The sequence below is a fragment of the Ictalurus punctatus genome, chromosome 9, assembly GCF_001660625.3.
Source record: "Ictalurus punctatus breed USDA103 chromosome 9, Coco_2.0, whole genome shotgun sequence".
Lineage (NCBI taxonomy): Eukaryota > Metazoa > Chordata > Actinopteri > Siluriformes > Ictaluridae > Ictalurus > Ictalurus punctatus.
In genome coordinates, this window is record NC_030424.2 from 10,435,973 (window position 1) to 10,450,262 (window position 14,290).

Here is a 14,290-nt window from a genome sequence, read left to right on the forward strand (position 1 = left end):
GCTCAACAACCTTTTGCCTCACATCACAGCTATATTCCTTGGTCTTACCCATTGTTATGAATGACTAAGGGAATTTGGCCTATGTGTTCCCTCATATTTATACCCCTGTTATGGTTGAAAAATTTCTTGTTTCTAGTCACCCAGGTGTACTCAAAAAATCTTTCTTTTACAAAAATCTGAATATACTTCAAATATATTTTTCTCATATGAATTCATAGTGGTGACAATAACTGTTCCACACACATATTTAACAAAGTTTATAAATCTGTGTTGTGTTTGCAATTGTTCGATATCATGAGGGCAGAGTATTTTGTGAATTATTTTAACAAAAGATTAAACAATAAAAGACAATTTTTCACAGCCTTCTTCGCTCATATTTACTAAGGATGCCAGTATTAGTGGAGGGCAGGTAGGTTTGCTAGCAAAATGCCATTTGTGTTACTTTAATTTAAAATCAATGCTACTTTCATTTAATGACCACAAAAGTAAACTATTTACCAGTGAAAAGGAGGAAAATGAACAGGTTACATTTTTAAAAGATTCAATACAAATTTTATACCGTCGAATCAAATGAACTTTCTAATTGTCATTTAAAAAAGGGAATATGATTTTGCAACTTCTCACTAAACTGTACTTTGACAGTTTGCCTAGTCATACAACCTAGCCTTATAAGGTAACTACGCTGATGCTTTCCTCAATAAGCTCAAACTATGCTGGAAGAATCCTTTACCTTATCAGACTGAGTGGCTTCGTGAAACATACGAGCATCAACGGCAGCAGCCACCAGGTTATTCGCAGCAGTGATGGCGTGGATATCACCAGTGAGATGAAGATTAAACTAAAACCGACAAACATTCAACAAACATTAATATATACTAATGTTTATACCTTGAGAATTCTTGAGTTTAATTGTGATCAACTGATTCATTTTCTATACTTCTGGGCAAACAAAAATGGGCCAAGCTCAAAATGGTAAAAATATTAAGCTTTTAAATGGTCTTAACGACAAATCATTGGTCAGGAAATTAGCAAGAATTAAACAAATGCAGTCCTGAGACCTCCTGTGCCACCACTTGCTCGTTTACTTTTGCTGCAAAAGTAATTCACTTATATAGTCTTCTTGTACACAAAGGTAAAATCATGATAATGGTTCAAATGTTTTATTTGAAAAAAAATCCTAACTAACACATTACTGGGTGTACAAAATTCAAATATGAAGAAATAATCAAATAAAATGAATACAATAAAAAAAACTAAATAAAAAGCTGTCTGCAAGTTCACCCACAAGGTTTAAATATTTAAAGAAACTAAAGAGAAAAGCTATCCCATAATAAGTTACTTCATCTATTTGTTTAATTCTTCCTAATTGTCTGACCAATGATTTGTTGTTAAGACCATTAAAAGTTGAATATTTTGCCATTTTGGGCTTAGCTAATTCACTGTAACTTGTATGACAGATGCTCCACATAATCCATGGGTTGCTACGTTGAAGCTTTCTGTAAGATGTTTAACATTTATGGGAGTCCTAGGTAACAGTCAATAAAATTTCCACAGAGTGGAAACTGCTGACCAGTTTCTGAAACAATTCAGCAGATTAGCCAGAGAACAGCAAGATTACCTCTTCCATGGGAATAACCTGAGAATAGCCACCTCCAGCTGCACCACCTAGTAAGAAAATACATGTCCATGTTCAGTGATGAGACATGCTGTGCAAATCCTGCAACATGACCACAGGACTTACCTTTGATACCAAACGTGGGGCCTTGAGACGGCTGGCGCACACAGGCAAACACATTACGGTTGAGGTGAGCACCAAGAGCCTGCACCAACCCTATTGTAGTGGTGCTTTTCCCCTCACCAAGAGGTGTAGGAGTGATTCTACAAAAGCAAACACATACCATTTATAGACTCGATTCATATACAGTGGGGGAAATAAGAATTGGACGCATCAACATTTTTTTCAGTAAATATATTTCCAATGAGGTTATTCACATGAAATTTTCACCAGACATCAGTATTGACTCAAGAAATCCATAAATAAAACGAATTCACAACATTAAAGTCCATAAATAAAAGTTATGTGTAATAAAAAGGAATGACACAGGAAAAAGTATTGAACACGCTAACTGAAATGTATTTAATACTTAGTGGAGAAACCTTTGTTTGTAATGACAGCTTCAAGATGCTTCCTGTATAAAGAAATTAATCGGCCACAGTATTCAGGTGTGATTTTGGCCCATTCTTCTAAACATATTGTCTTTACATCTTGTTCAATTGGATTGAAGTCAGGTGATTGACTGGGCCATTCTAACGCCTTGATTTTTTTTCCTCTGAAACCAATTGAGAGTTTCCTTTGCTGTGTGCTTTGGATCATTGTCCTGCTGGAAGGTCCACCCATGTCTCATCTTCATCATCCTGGTGGATGGCAGCAGATTCTTCTCAAGAATCTCCCGGTAAAGGGCTCCATTCATCGTTCCTTCAATTATATGAAGTCTGCCAGTACCATGCGATGAAAAACAGCCCCATACAATGATGCTTCCACCTCCAAACTTCACTGTTGGTGTAGTGTTTTTATGGTAATGTGCAGTACCATTTCTTCTCCAAACATGGTGTGTAATATGACAGACAAAAAAGTTAAATTTTGCTCTCGTCTGACCAGACTACACTCTCCCAGTATTTCATAGGCTTGTCCAAATGAGTTGTAGCAAACTTTAAACGAGCTTCGACATGCCTTTTCTGTAGTAATGGAGTCTTGTGGGTTGAGCGTGAGAAGTGGAGTGCATTGCCTATTGTTTTCTCTGTGAAGATGGTACCTGCTGCCTCCAAGTGTTTCTGGAGCTCTTTCTGAGTGGTCCTTGGCTCTTGGGCTACTCTTCTGACGGTTGATGACGGAGTGATGTTGCTTCCACTTGTGGATAATGGCCCCAATGGTGCTTACTGGAGGATTCAGAAGTTTTGAAAAATGTCTGTATCCGATTCCATCAATACATTTCACAACAATAAGGTTGTTAAGGTCTTGGGAGAGCTCTTTGCTTTTACCCATCATGAGATGTTTCTTGTGTGACACCTTCGTAATGAAAAGCCTTTTTATAGACAATCAATTTACAAACCCAGCTGATATTAATTTGCACAGATAGGAGGTATAATTACTTACGGATTTCAGCTGGTGTCTTGCCTTACCTTGGCTTGGAGAACTGCTTATCCTTAGCATGTTCAATACTTTTTTCCTGTGTCATTCCACTTTATTACACATAACTTTATTTATGGACTTTAATTATACTTTAATTCTATTTCAGGATTTCTTGAGTTAATACTGATGTCTGGTGAAAATTTAATGTGAATAGCCTCATTGGAAATATATTTACTGAAAAAAATGTTGACGCGGTCAATACTCATTTCCCCCACTGTAATTCCACATTTTTGGACTCATCGCTCACCATTTCATACACAACACTGGAACAAAGCTAAATCCTGAAATCCTCTTACTTTATACAAATACACACAGATAATTTATACCTTTTACAAAATATTTCTTTACATAAACTCAAATGTTTGATCAACTGTTAAAAATAGATTTCTTACCCAGTAACAACCACATATTTGCCATCAGCCTGGGACTTCAATCGTTCAATAGTTTCCAACTGGACTTTGGCCTTGGTCTTGCCATACAGCTCAACTTCATCCGAGAGAAGCCCGATCTCTTGGGCCAGACGGTCAACGGGCTTGGGTACACCGGAGCGGGAAATAATGATATCACTGTGACAGTGAGACAAGGTAAAATTCTCAGTAGTAAGACGCCAGACAGTTACAGAGTTTACATAAATGATTATCTAAACCACACTGAAAGTTATGACATATTTAGACATTAAATATATTTATTTTCCAGCTTGAAAGTAGCTTGCGACAGTCAAAATGAAAGATGATTCTGTTGAGTACTGATGCTATAAATCAGTGGTTCTCAACCAGAAGAGATAGGAAGGGGGGCGCAAATTGTTTTCAAGAAGGGAAAAAAAAAAAAAAAAAAACAGACAGGGCATCATTTGTGTACTCGGCGTATTTTATTGCCTTTCAAATAGAATGTGCATAAATGAAAAACCCCACGTTCCCTCTGTATTTTCTTTTTGCTGGGGAGAGGCAGAGCTTAGTTGCCTTTTATCTAGCTGTCAGTGCAGACCTGTGTAGCCAACTTAGCGACTTAGCGACCCCTTTAGCAAAAATTTTTTGCACAAAAAAGTTGGATAAACCTTAGCAACATTCCAAATGTGGCCAGTACTGTCCTACAAGCGCGAGGTCTTGCTTTCCCGCTGCACTCACACTTCTCTCCGAGTCTGCTCTGTTCAGTGAGTGGCTGAGAGCCGGAGATTTAACAATGTTATGGATAACGAGACGCGCCTCTCGTCCCAGTTTAAATCATTCTTATGCGAATGTTTTTAGAATGCAACACGAAAGTAGCATTGATCTTTAGTTACAAAAGGTTGAGATCCTCCGCTATAAACCAAGTAAGGAATAGAACAGGTGTACAGATAACATACCGACTGTTCCAAAGCGCTGACACATGAACCTCCTCCCATAAACGTCAAATAAACGTTACCATACAGACAGCTTCGCCATATCAATGATACTACATTTATTCGTTAAACAACAAGAATCCAGTTTTTATTAGCCTTACATTTCATGTATCCACCATTCAAGCTCCTATATACAGTAAGCCGTTACTATAGAAACCACAACGTATAAGAACGAACGCGTTAATATAAACCTGGGATTGGAATTAAATCTGGCGCTACTGTCTGCTATAGTAAATTAATCAACACCTTCTGACCAAACACATTTGATAATTCTACAGTGCTGTGGATGACACACGTTAACACAGATGCCATAAACAATGATAGGCCCTGTAGTTTATACGAAATCGAAAACATAAAAAAAATTTATTGATTTTTTTTAAAAGAGGAGAAATAGTCAAACCTTGGAACGGGTCTCTGCAAGTTGAGCTTGGTATAAGAGATGTTCCATTTGCCTGGTTCATGTGCTTGAAGGAAGCGCTTGGCACTCAGAACGGTATTCTGTAGGTAAGGGGGGGGTGATAAACAGCTCATACGAAGACAATAGCTCCCTGCTTGCTATCGAATAAGAACACGGAAAACATCAAATATACCTGCATGAGCATGGCGACAGTCATGGGGCCAACTCCACCTGGTACAGGCGTGATGAAGGCTGCTTGCTCCTTGGCAGTGGCAAAGTGAACATCACCTACGACCCGCTTCCCATTTGACTTGGTGCTGTCTGTGAGAAGATTTAAACACACCCAGCCTCAGACGTGAGAGAAACACTCAACAGCTGTTTTGATGGTAGGCAATGTATACAAAATTAAAAGTTATTGCGCTCTTCTAGACTCCGCTGTCTTCTGTCACTTTTTAAAAATATTTCCCCTAGTTTCTCCCTGTTCTCATTGGCTTCCCCACCAAACGACAGCCACTACCTAGGATGGGTGAAGGCTAACATGTGCTTACTGCGACACACGAATTCAGGCATCACATCTTTTTAGAAATGTTGCTGATGATGCAACATCACAGCTCAGCTGAACACACACGGAGGAAAAGTGCTATCTGCCCTCTCTCTCATACAGAAGCTCACACACGTCCATGATTGGTTGTCTAGTGTCGCTGTGATTGACAGGGAACAAAATTGATATTCTTCCCATCCAGAGAGATGCCCGGCCACAGGTAGTTGTGGCATTGTCAGGATTCTAACTTGCGATCTCCTGAGAACTGGGCAAATGTTTTTCTGATGCGTCACTCAGGAGCCCAAATATGATTTTATATGTTTTTAAAGAAAGTAGGCATCATTGGCCTTCACACTACTATATACACTATAGCAGAGGTTCTCAACCTTTTGTAACTAAAGCCCCGCTCAAATCTCCCCCATCATGTGGCACGACCCCCCCCATATTGGAGGAGACCAGGTATAATGATTATCTATTATATATCAAATCTATCTATACATAACCTAATCTATAATCTGTTTTTGATAGATAGATTTTTTTTGCTTTTGTTTTTTTTTAAATTACTTTTCATAACTTTTATGATTTTTTAAATAACTTTTATAAACCTATATAACTGACAGGTGTGGAACATGAATGATCAAAAGTGTTTCTGAACACTATAACTACTCTGAAAAAGAGAACTAGGCTGTATATAACTATTTTACATGTAAAACATGTTGCATTACATTCGTCTTGCGTTCTAAAAACATTCGCATATGAATGATGTAAACTGGGACGAAGTGCGCGTCTCATTATCCATGACATTGTTAAATCTCCAGCTCTCAGACACTCGCTGAACAGAGCAGACACAGAAAGAGGTGTGAGTGCAGCAGGAAAGCAAGACCTCACGCTTGCAGGACAGTACTGAGAGTCGCTAAGGTTTGTCCAAAAAGTCGCTAGATTTGTCGCTAGATCCTTTTTTTTTTTATTGGGCAAAAAAGTCACTAAAGGGATCTGAAAAGTCGCTAAGTTGGCAACACTGGTCTGCAATGATGGCTAGATAAAAAGCAGACTAAGCTCTGCCTCTCCCCAGCAAAAAGAAAATAGAGGGAGAGGGAATGTGGGGTTTTTCATTTATGCACATTCTATTTGAAAAGCAATAAAATACACAGAGTACCCAAATGATGTCCTGTCTGTTTTTCTCTTGAAAACAAACATAACATGTTTAACAAGTTATGATAACATGTGATGACAAACACACCGTAAAAATTATTTTTTTTTTTAAACAGTTCCCCCTCCACACCCACCTGGAACATGGTTGATGCCACAGTCAATGACTACAGCGCCCTTCTTCACCCACTCGCCCTTCACCATCTCTGGTTTCCCAATCCCGGTCACCAAGATGTCTGCTTTTCCCACCTGTGGGGAAACAAATTGTGCATAGGTTTAGTGAGCCAACATTTCTGCATTAATAACTATGTAAATTAAGCTTGTGCCATACAACAATATCATCATCATCATCATCATCATCCATACTCAATATTACATTGCCACGACAATTCAGCAATGTTAGTCATTAATTATATTATATTACTAGACCAGTCAACCATTAACTATTTTGCAAACTGCTCTTGTACAGGTTATCAGTCAAAAATACACCAAAAGAGCAGTCTCCCCCAAAAAAAGTAGAAATGAGCCAATATGAATATTAATATACAGTGGGGGAAATAAGTATTGAATACGTCAACATTTTTTCCAGTAAATAACAAAAAAAAATGACATTTTCATATTAACTCATGAAATCCTGAAATATAAAGAATTCACAACAGTAAAGTCCATAAATAAAGATATCTGCTGCAAGGTAAGGCAAGGAACCAGCTGAAATCCGTAAGTAATTATACCTCCTATCTGTGCAAATTAGTATCAGCTGGGTTTGTAAATTGATGGTCTATAAAAAGGCTTTTCATTACGAAGGTGTCACACAAGAAACATCTCATGATGGGTAAAAGCAAAGAGCTCTCCCAAGACCTTCGGAACCTTATTGTTGTGAAACATATTGATGGAATCAGACACAGACCTATTTCAAAACTCAATATTCCAGTAAGCACCATTGGGGCCATTATCCACAAGTGGAAGCAACATTGCTCCGTCATCAACCGGCCACACACAAGAGCTCCTCACAAGATTTCTGACCAGGGAGTCAGAAGAATAGTCAGAAGAGTAGCCCAAGAGCCAAGGACCACTCGGAAAGAGCTCCAGAAACACTTGAAGGCAGCAGATACCATCTTCACAGAGAAAACAATAGGCAATGCACTCCACTTCTCACGCTCACCCCGCAAGACTCCATTACTAAAGAAAAGGCATGTCGAAGCTCGTTTAAAGTTTGCTACAACTCAGTTGGACAAGCCTATGAAATACTGGGAGAGTGTAGTCTGGGTAGACGAGAGCAAAATTGAACTTTTTGACTGTCATATTACACACCATGTTTGGAGAAGAAATGGTACTGCACATCACCATAAAAACACTACACCAACAGTGAAGTTTGGAGGTGGAAGCATCATGGTGTGGGGCTTTACTGGGAGATTTTTGAGAAGGATCTGCTGCCATCCACCAGGATGATGAAGATGAGACGTGGGTGGACCTTCCAGCAGGACAACCATCCAAAGCACACAGTAAAGGAAACTCTCAATTGGTTTCAGAGAAAAAGAATCAAGGCGTTAGAATGGCCCAGTCAATCACCTGACTTCAATCCAATTGAACAAGATTTAAAGACAATATGTTTAGAAGAATGGGCCAAAATCACACCTGAATACTGCGGCTGATTAATTTCTTCTTATAGGAAGGATCTTGAAGCTGTCATTACAAACAAAGACTTCTCCACTAAGTATTAAATACATTTCAGTTAGCGTGTTCAATACTTTTTTCCTGTGTCATTCCACTTTATTACACATAACTTCATTTATGGACTTTAATGTTTGGATTTCTTGAGTTAATACTGATGTCTGGTGAAAATTTCATGTGAATAGCCTCATTGGAAAAATGTTTACTGAAAAAAAAAATGTTGTCCAATACGTATTTCCCCCACTGTATGACGTATGAATCTAGAATGATTTGCAGCGAAATGAACACTACATTCAGGATTGGGTGACAGACAATTTTAAACCGTGAACAATTAAAATGTCTCCACAACCTGATCATGAGTACAATGATAACAACGTTCAGACATATCATCCCAAGCTGTTTTATGAACCAGACTTTGCTCTATTCACTAGTCCAGCTCACATTCTCTTGCTTGTGCTTCCTCCTCATATGATTTCACTACATAGCGGAATGGCTGACAACAAGGAAGAATCTGTGCCAAAAAAAAAAAGTTTTACATCAGTTACATTAGGAACTATAGATGTCACGAGGACTGATACTTCGGTACCAACATTCTTAAAACGTGACAGTACTTGTTTTTCTGCAGTAGCCTTAGTACTGGTGGTAATGAAGGTACCGGGTTGCAATTCTTCCGGAACTGAAGGGAAGAATTTGCGTAAAGAACAATATGCAGCAAATATGCGTAAGCGTTTTAGTCGGCCCACAAGTGGTGAAGAAGAACGCCAACAAGCACACGGGAAAAATTAAAGAAGACGGCGACAATTTTAGCTCCGCCCCGACTCGTTGAGAGGAAAAGAGAGGACAGGTAGCATCGGTTGTCATCGTTCATTTCAAACAAAGCGAGGAAACACCTGGAATTTGGCGAAGTACCTGAAAGACGGTCCTATATTATGTTTGTTTGAGGCAGCTGGCATTGTTGCCTTGAAACCAGCTAACGTTATGCTCCATGTAATGTTTGCGATAGCCAGTTATTTGTTAACGACGCCAACACATTGCAATTTTATAAACTACCTCCTAATGGGCCACCATGCATCGCCATTCAGCCCGTGTCCTGTCAGCTAAATGTAGCCTAATGTCACTAATAATTTTTTAAATGTTCATGTTTTTAATAAATCTTTCTGGCCTGCCACCATATTACTGAATTTAAACTAATGCATTCAGACTATAAGGGGTGTGTGTGTGTGTGTGTGTGTGTGTGTGTGCGGGTGCATATAGGAGTGCACCTTAGCACTTGTTATTAGCACTTAACACTGTTTTATTAGTCATTCTCAAACAATGTTTGATACCTAAAATATCTCTCTCTCTCTCTCTTTTTACCAGTATTAGCCAGAGGAGGGTGTCCTCCAAGAGTTTTATATTTAAAAAAAAAAAAAAAAAGTTTATTTATTTATTTTCAAACCACATGATATCGACTTTGGTATCAAGTATCATGTACTTTTGATGGTATCAGTACCGACTACTAGATTTTTGATATCATGACATCCCTATTAGGAACTCGTTTGGATTTTGCATAACGAACACAGTCCAAACAACAGTCGTTTCCAAAATCCGCAAAGGCAAGATCAGTGAGTCCGGAGAAAACACAATAAACATGTTTAGCCAGCAAGAAAGTGCCTCAAAGAGTATGCCGAAAGGCAGATAACACGTGGAAACAGCACAAATGCATTCAGAAAACAAGTGAGCTTTGGAAAGACATCACCGATGCCAAGGATATATTACCAATCAAAAACGTTCAACGTTCAGAAGGGTTATGCAACTTCTAAAAAGAGTTGATCCTTGTTACTACTTACTGAGTGCCAAATATTCCTCAGCTGTACACATAATGCCCAGAGATAAAAACCAATGCGAAAACAAACTAAATCGTTTTTAAGCTGAATAAAACAACTCCACTAATTTATTCAGTATTTAAACATATTTAAATACTCGCTCACCTGTCAATCATCTCACCGTTTACTGCACTTTTAAATATCAAAGACATGAACAGAGCTCATGTACATACTTAAAATTTAAATACATCATCCGTGATTTTTTTTTTTTTGGAGAAAGAATTGTTTATATTTTGGAACAATTAATTTTTTCTTGGGAAGTATACTTCATTCCATTTGGTTTGAAAAGGTGCTTTGTGGTCGACTACGTTTACACGGACAGCAGTAATCTAATTATTGACCTTATTCTGAATAAGACAATAATGTGATTAAGGTGTTTACATGAGTCGCTTTTAGAATACTCCTTTCATGTTCCTGTTTTACGTGTTATAGAACATAGACCGATTAACGGCACACGTCATTACGTCTCCACGTCACGCCGTCGGACGTCCCTCCAGAATTTCACGTATCAACATTCAACGTATCTTCATTATGGTACCGTATACAGTTTTGGGTGTTTCATTTTTAATTTTACGAAAGCTTCAAGTGCAGTTAATTAGGTGTCATGCTATATGTGCACATATACGACTGCTTGAAGCCGTGGGCTGCGTCCGTAACCACATACTTACCTACTATATAGTGGCCGAGAACATGTGTATTTCACCTACTATATAGTAGCTGAGATATGTGTATTTCGTCTACTATATAGTAGGTAAGTACGTGGTTTGGGACGCAGCCGTGCTCTCTTGTTTGCCGTCAAACGGTTGATCACTGCCTTGTGTGATCGTGTCCTGTCACAAAATGCGGTGAAAACTCCCACACGACGTTAATAATGTGATTAAGGTGTGTACATGTCTGTAACGCACTTCCATAATGCGACTAAAACAGGAATACTCCACACGTCTTAATTCCATTTGTGTTTACTTCGAGTATGATTTTAATCAGATTAAGGTCATCAATAATCGCTGTTTACATGCTAGTTTCTTAATCAGAGTATCGTCTTAATCGGGTTAACAGTTAATATCAGATTACTGTTGTCCATGTAAACGTACTGACTGTTATTCTTTTTCTTTGAGGTTATGTTTCCTTGTAGAGTTATATATATTTTTTATAAATAGGGAAATTAGTTTCGTTGCTCTGTTCTTTATTTAGCCTAAAAAAAATCTAAAATTAGGAAAAAAAAAACCATGATATTTTTGCCAGATCACCCACATCCAACTACAATCGATATTTAATTCATACTGTTGCAGCACTGCACAGGTGCAGGCATTCATTTCATTTACACTTCAGTGCAATTTTAAATGTTGGTCTTAGGCACTATGTACCTTTAGGTTGTGTGTGAGCAGAGCTGCCAATAGCAGAGACAAGAAAAAGTAACCAGTATGAGAAGCAAACGCATCTTTCACATTGCAGGTCCTCTCCACGTCAATGAATTGGCTTTGTTTTGACCACTGCTTTAGCTGAGAAAGCAGAAAAGTGTAGCTTTCATGTGTATCCTGCATCGCTGTAGCACGGGGTTAAAAGTCATGAATGCAACAGCCAAGCCGTAGTTAGGACCTCTGTGTGAGGATGGGATGCCCACCTCTAAGCAAAGAATTGAATTTATAGTCTATTTTGGTGAGGATAAAAGGAATGAATCATATTTTAGAGCAGTTTTGTACGTGTGTTGTGTTTGGAAGTTTACCTCAGCTGCCAGGTCAACAGTTTTTGAGTGACAGGTGGTAACAGTGGCATGATTCCAGAGCAGGAGGTCATGCATTGGTGCACCCACAATCTTACTGCGGCCAACCACAACAGCCCTTTTTCCTGCCACGGATACACCTGTAGAAAAGCTTTACATTAATCAACCACACAGACATTTACACTTTTCCATTAAACCACTGTAGACAAGTACATTTTATAAGGGGAATTTTTTCCCCATGAAATGCCACTTGCCAGAGAATTTCTTAAAACGATATGGTGGTGAGATGTACCGTGCCCTCCACTAACATTGGCACCCTTGGTAAATATGAGCAAAAAAGGCTGTTAAAAAAATGTCTATTGTTTAACTTCTTGATCTTTTGTTTAAAAATTTTCACAAAAATACTCTGCTCTCATGGATAAACAATTGCAAACACAACACAGGTTTATCTAAAAAAAAATCTTTGTTAAATATATGTGTGCAGCAATTATTGGCACTCTTTTAGTCAATACTTTGTGCTACCTCCTTTTGCCAAGATAACAGCTCTGAGTGTTCTCCTATAATGCCTGATGAAGTTGGAGAATAAATGGCAAGGGATCTGAGATCATTCCTCCATAAAGAATCACTCCATCTCCTCTTCACATTTCGAGGTCCACGCTGGTGGACTCAAGTTTCAAGTCAGGGGACTGGGATGGTCATGGCAGGAATATGAATTTGTGGTCAGTAAAAATTTTTGTGTTGATTTTGATGTATGATTTGGATCATTGTCCTGCTGGAAGATCCAACCACGGCCCATTTTAAGCTTTCTGGCAGAGGCAGTCAGGTTTTCATTAAATATCTGTTGATATTTGAAATAGTCCATGATGTCATGTATCCTAACAATTCAAAATACTTTTTTTGCCCACTCGAACCATCCTCTTCACAGTGCGTTGAGACAATATAGACACATGTCCAATTCCAGGTTGATTCATCAACATTTCCAGTTGACTGGAACTTCTTAATTATTGCCCTGATGGTGAAAATGGGCATTTTCAATGCTTGTGCTATTTTCTTATAGCTACTTCCCATTTTGTGAAGCTCAACAACGTTTTGCCACACATCACAGCTATATTCCTTGGTTTTTCCCATTGTTATGAATGACTGAGGAAATTTGACCTGTGTGTTACCTCATATTTATACCCCTGTGAAACAGGAAGTCATGGTTGAACAATTTCCTGTTCCTAGTCATCCAGGTGTCCAAGTAAATGTAAAATATCAATGGGAATATACTCTCATGAATTGATTTAAATATGCTTCATACAATCACATATGAATCCATAAGGGTAGCAATAATTATTGCATACCTATATTTAACAAATAAACAAACAAATAACCAATATTTAAAAATGTATTTAATTTTTTTTTATAAATCTGTGATGTGTTTGCAATTGTTTGCAGAGTATTTTTGTGAATTTTTTTAACAAAAGATTAAACAATAAAGACAATTTTTCACAGCCTTCTTTGCTCATATTTACCAAGGGTGCCAATATGAATGGAGAGCACTGTAGCCTTTAAAAATGCCTTTGACTAAAGAAGAACCTATTGAACTCATTGAAATCATTCTCATGGCTGGATCGGAAAGCTATCGCACGGTTGCGATGGACATTAACAGGAAACATGGCAAGCACATCACACAAATTTAAATAACAAATTCAAAAAAGACAGGAAGTGTTACGGACTAACTGAGAAGTGACTGGCAACTGACTTGGTGCTGGCAAACCTAGTCCGTCCCTCCAGGTTTTAACGATTTTGTCATCGCAAAAATGAATGCAAAATCAAGCAAACTCCGCAATATTGGTTGGAGCTTGCGATTTTTCTAAATTATAGCAGATATGGGCGACGCACTATGACGTCATCACATCGCGCGTTCAGCCAAAGACTCTTCGATTCACGTGCGTTGAACAGGAGTACAGCTAAAACGTCATGTTTACCAAACATCACATTTCGCCAATTCAAGTAGTTTTCCCCGGAAAAAAAAATAAATAAAAATAAATAAATTTTTGGCCGCAAAAAAAAAAAATACAAAATCAGCGAAATCCTTATAGAATGCATAGTCCCCTATGTATGGAGACTTTTGGGACACCCTGTAGTCTGTGATAGCAGCGTGCTGCAGTATTCGAGCTGCATTATTTAAAGATTTAGCACATTCCGCACCTTGGAGGTGTGCTTTCACTACTTAGTGGTCGTAAGCTTTGCCTTTTATGAGGATTTGGGGAAGTCATAGCTCAGTGGTTAAGACGTTGGACTAGTGATCAAAAGGTTGTGAGTTAAAATCTCAGCACCACTAACCCACCGCTAAGCCCTTGAGCAAGGAGCTTAACCCTCAACTGCTCAGTTGTA

At 38.4% G+C, this 14,290-nt stretch overlaps 1 protein-coding gene across 1 annotated transcript in view; it reads right to left on the reverse strand.

Annotated features, from left to right (window-relative positions):
* The window catches only part of mthfd1b (methylenetetrahydrofolate dehydrogenase (NADP+ dependent) 1b), a 38,087-nt gene that overhangs the window by 17,682 nt on the left and 6,115 nt on the right, over positions 1-14,290 (reverse strand). The window contains exons 7-14 of the mRNA XM_017475567.3: positions 11,915-12,051; positions 6,793-6,904; positions 5,159-5,286; positions 4,969-5,066; positions 3,583-3,756; positions 1,742-1,878; positions 1,619-1,665; positions 731-838 (exon numbers count right to left, since the gene is read on the reverse strand). Of these exons, the coding sequence (XP_017331056.1) occupies positions 731-838; positions 1,619-1,665; positions 1,742-1,878; positions 3,583-3,756; positions 4,969-5,066; positions 5,159-5,286; positions 6,793-6,904; positions 11,915-12,051 (941 nt within the window). The remainder of the gene's footprint in view (positions 1-730; positions 839-1,618; positions 1,666-1,741; positions 1,879-3,582; positions 3,757-4,968; positions 5,067-5,158; positions 5,287-6,792; positions 6,905-11,914; positions 12,052-14,290) is intronic.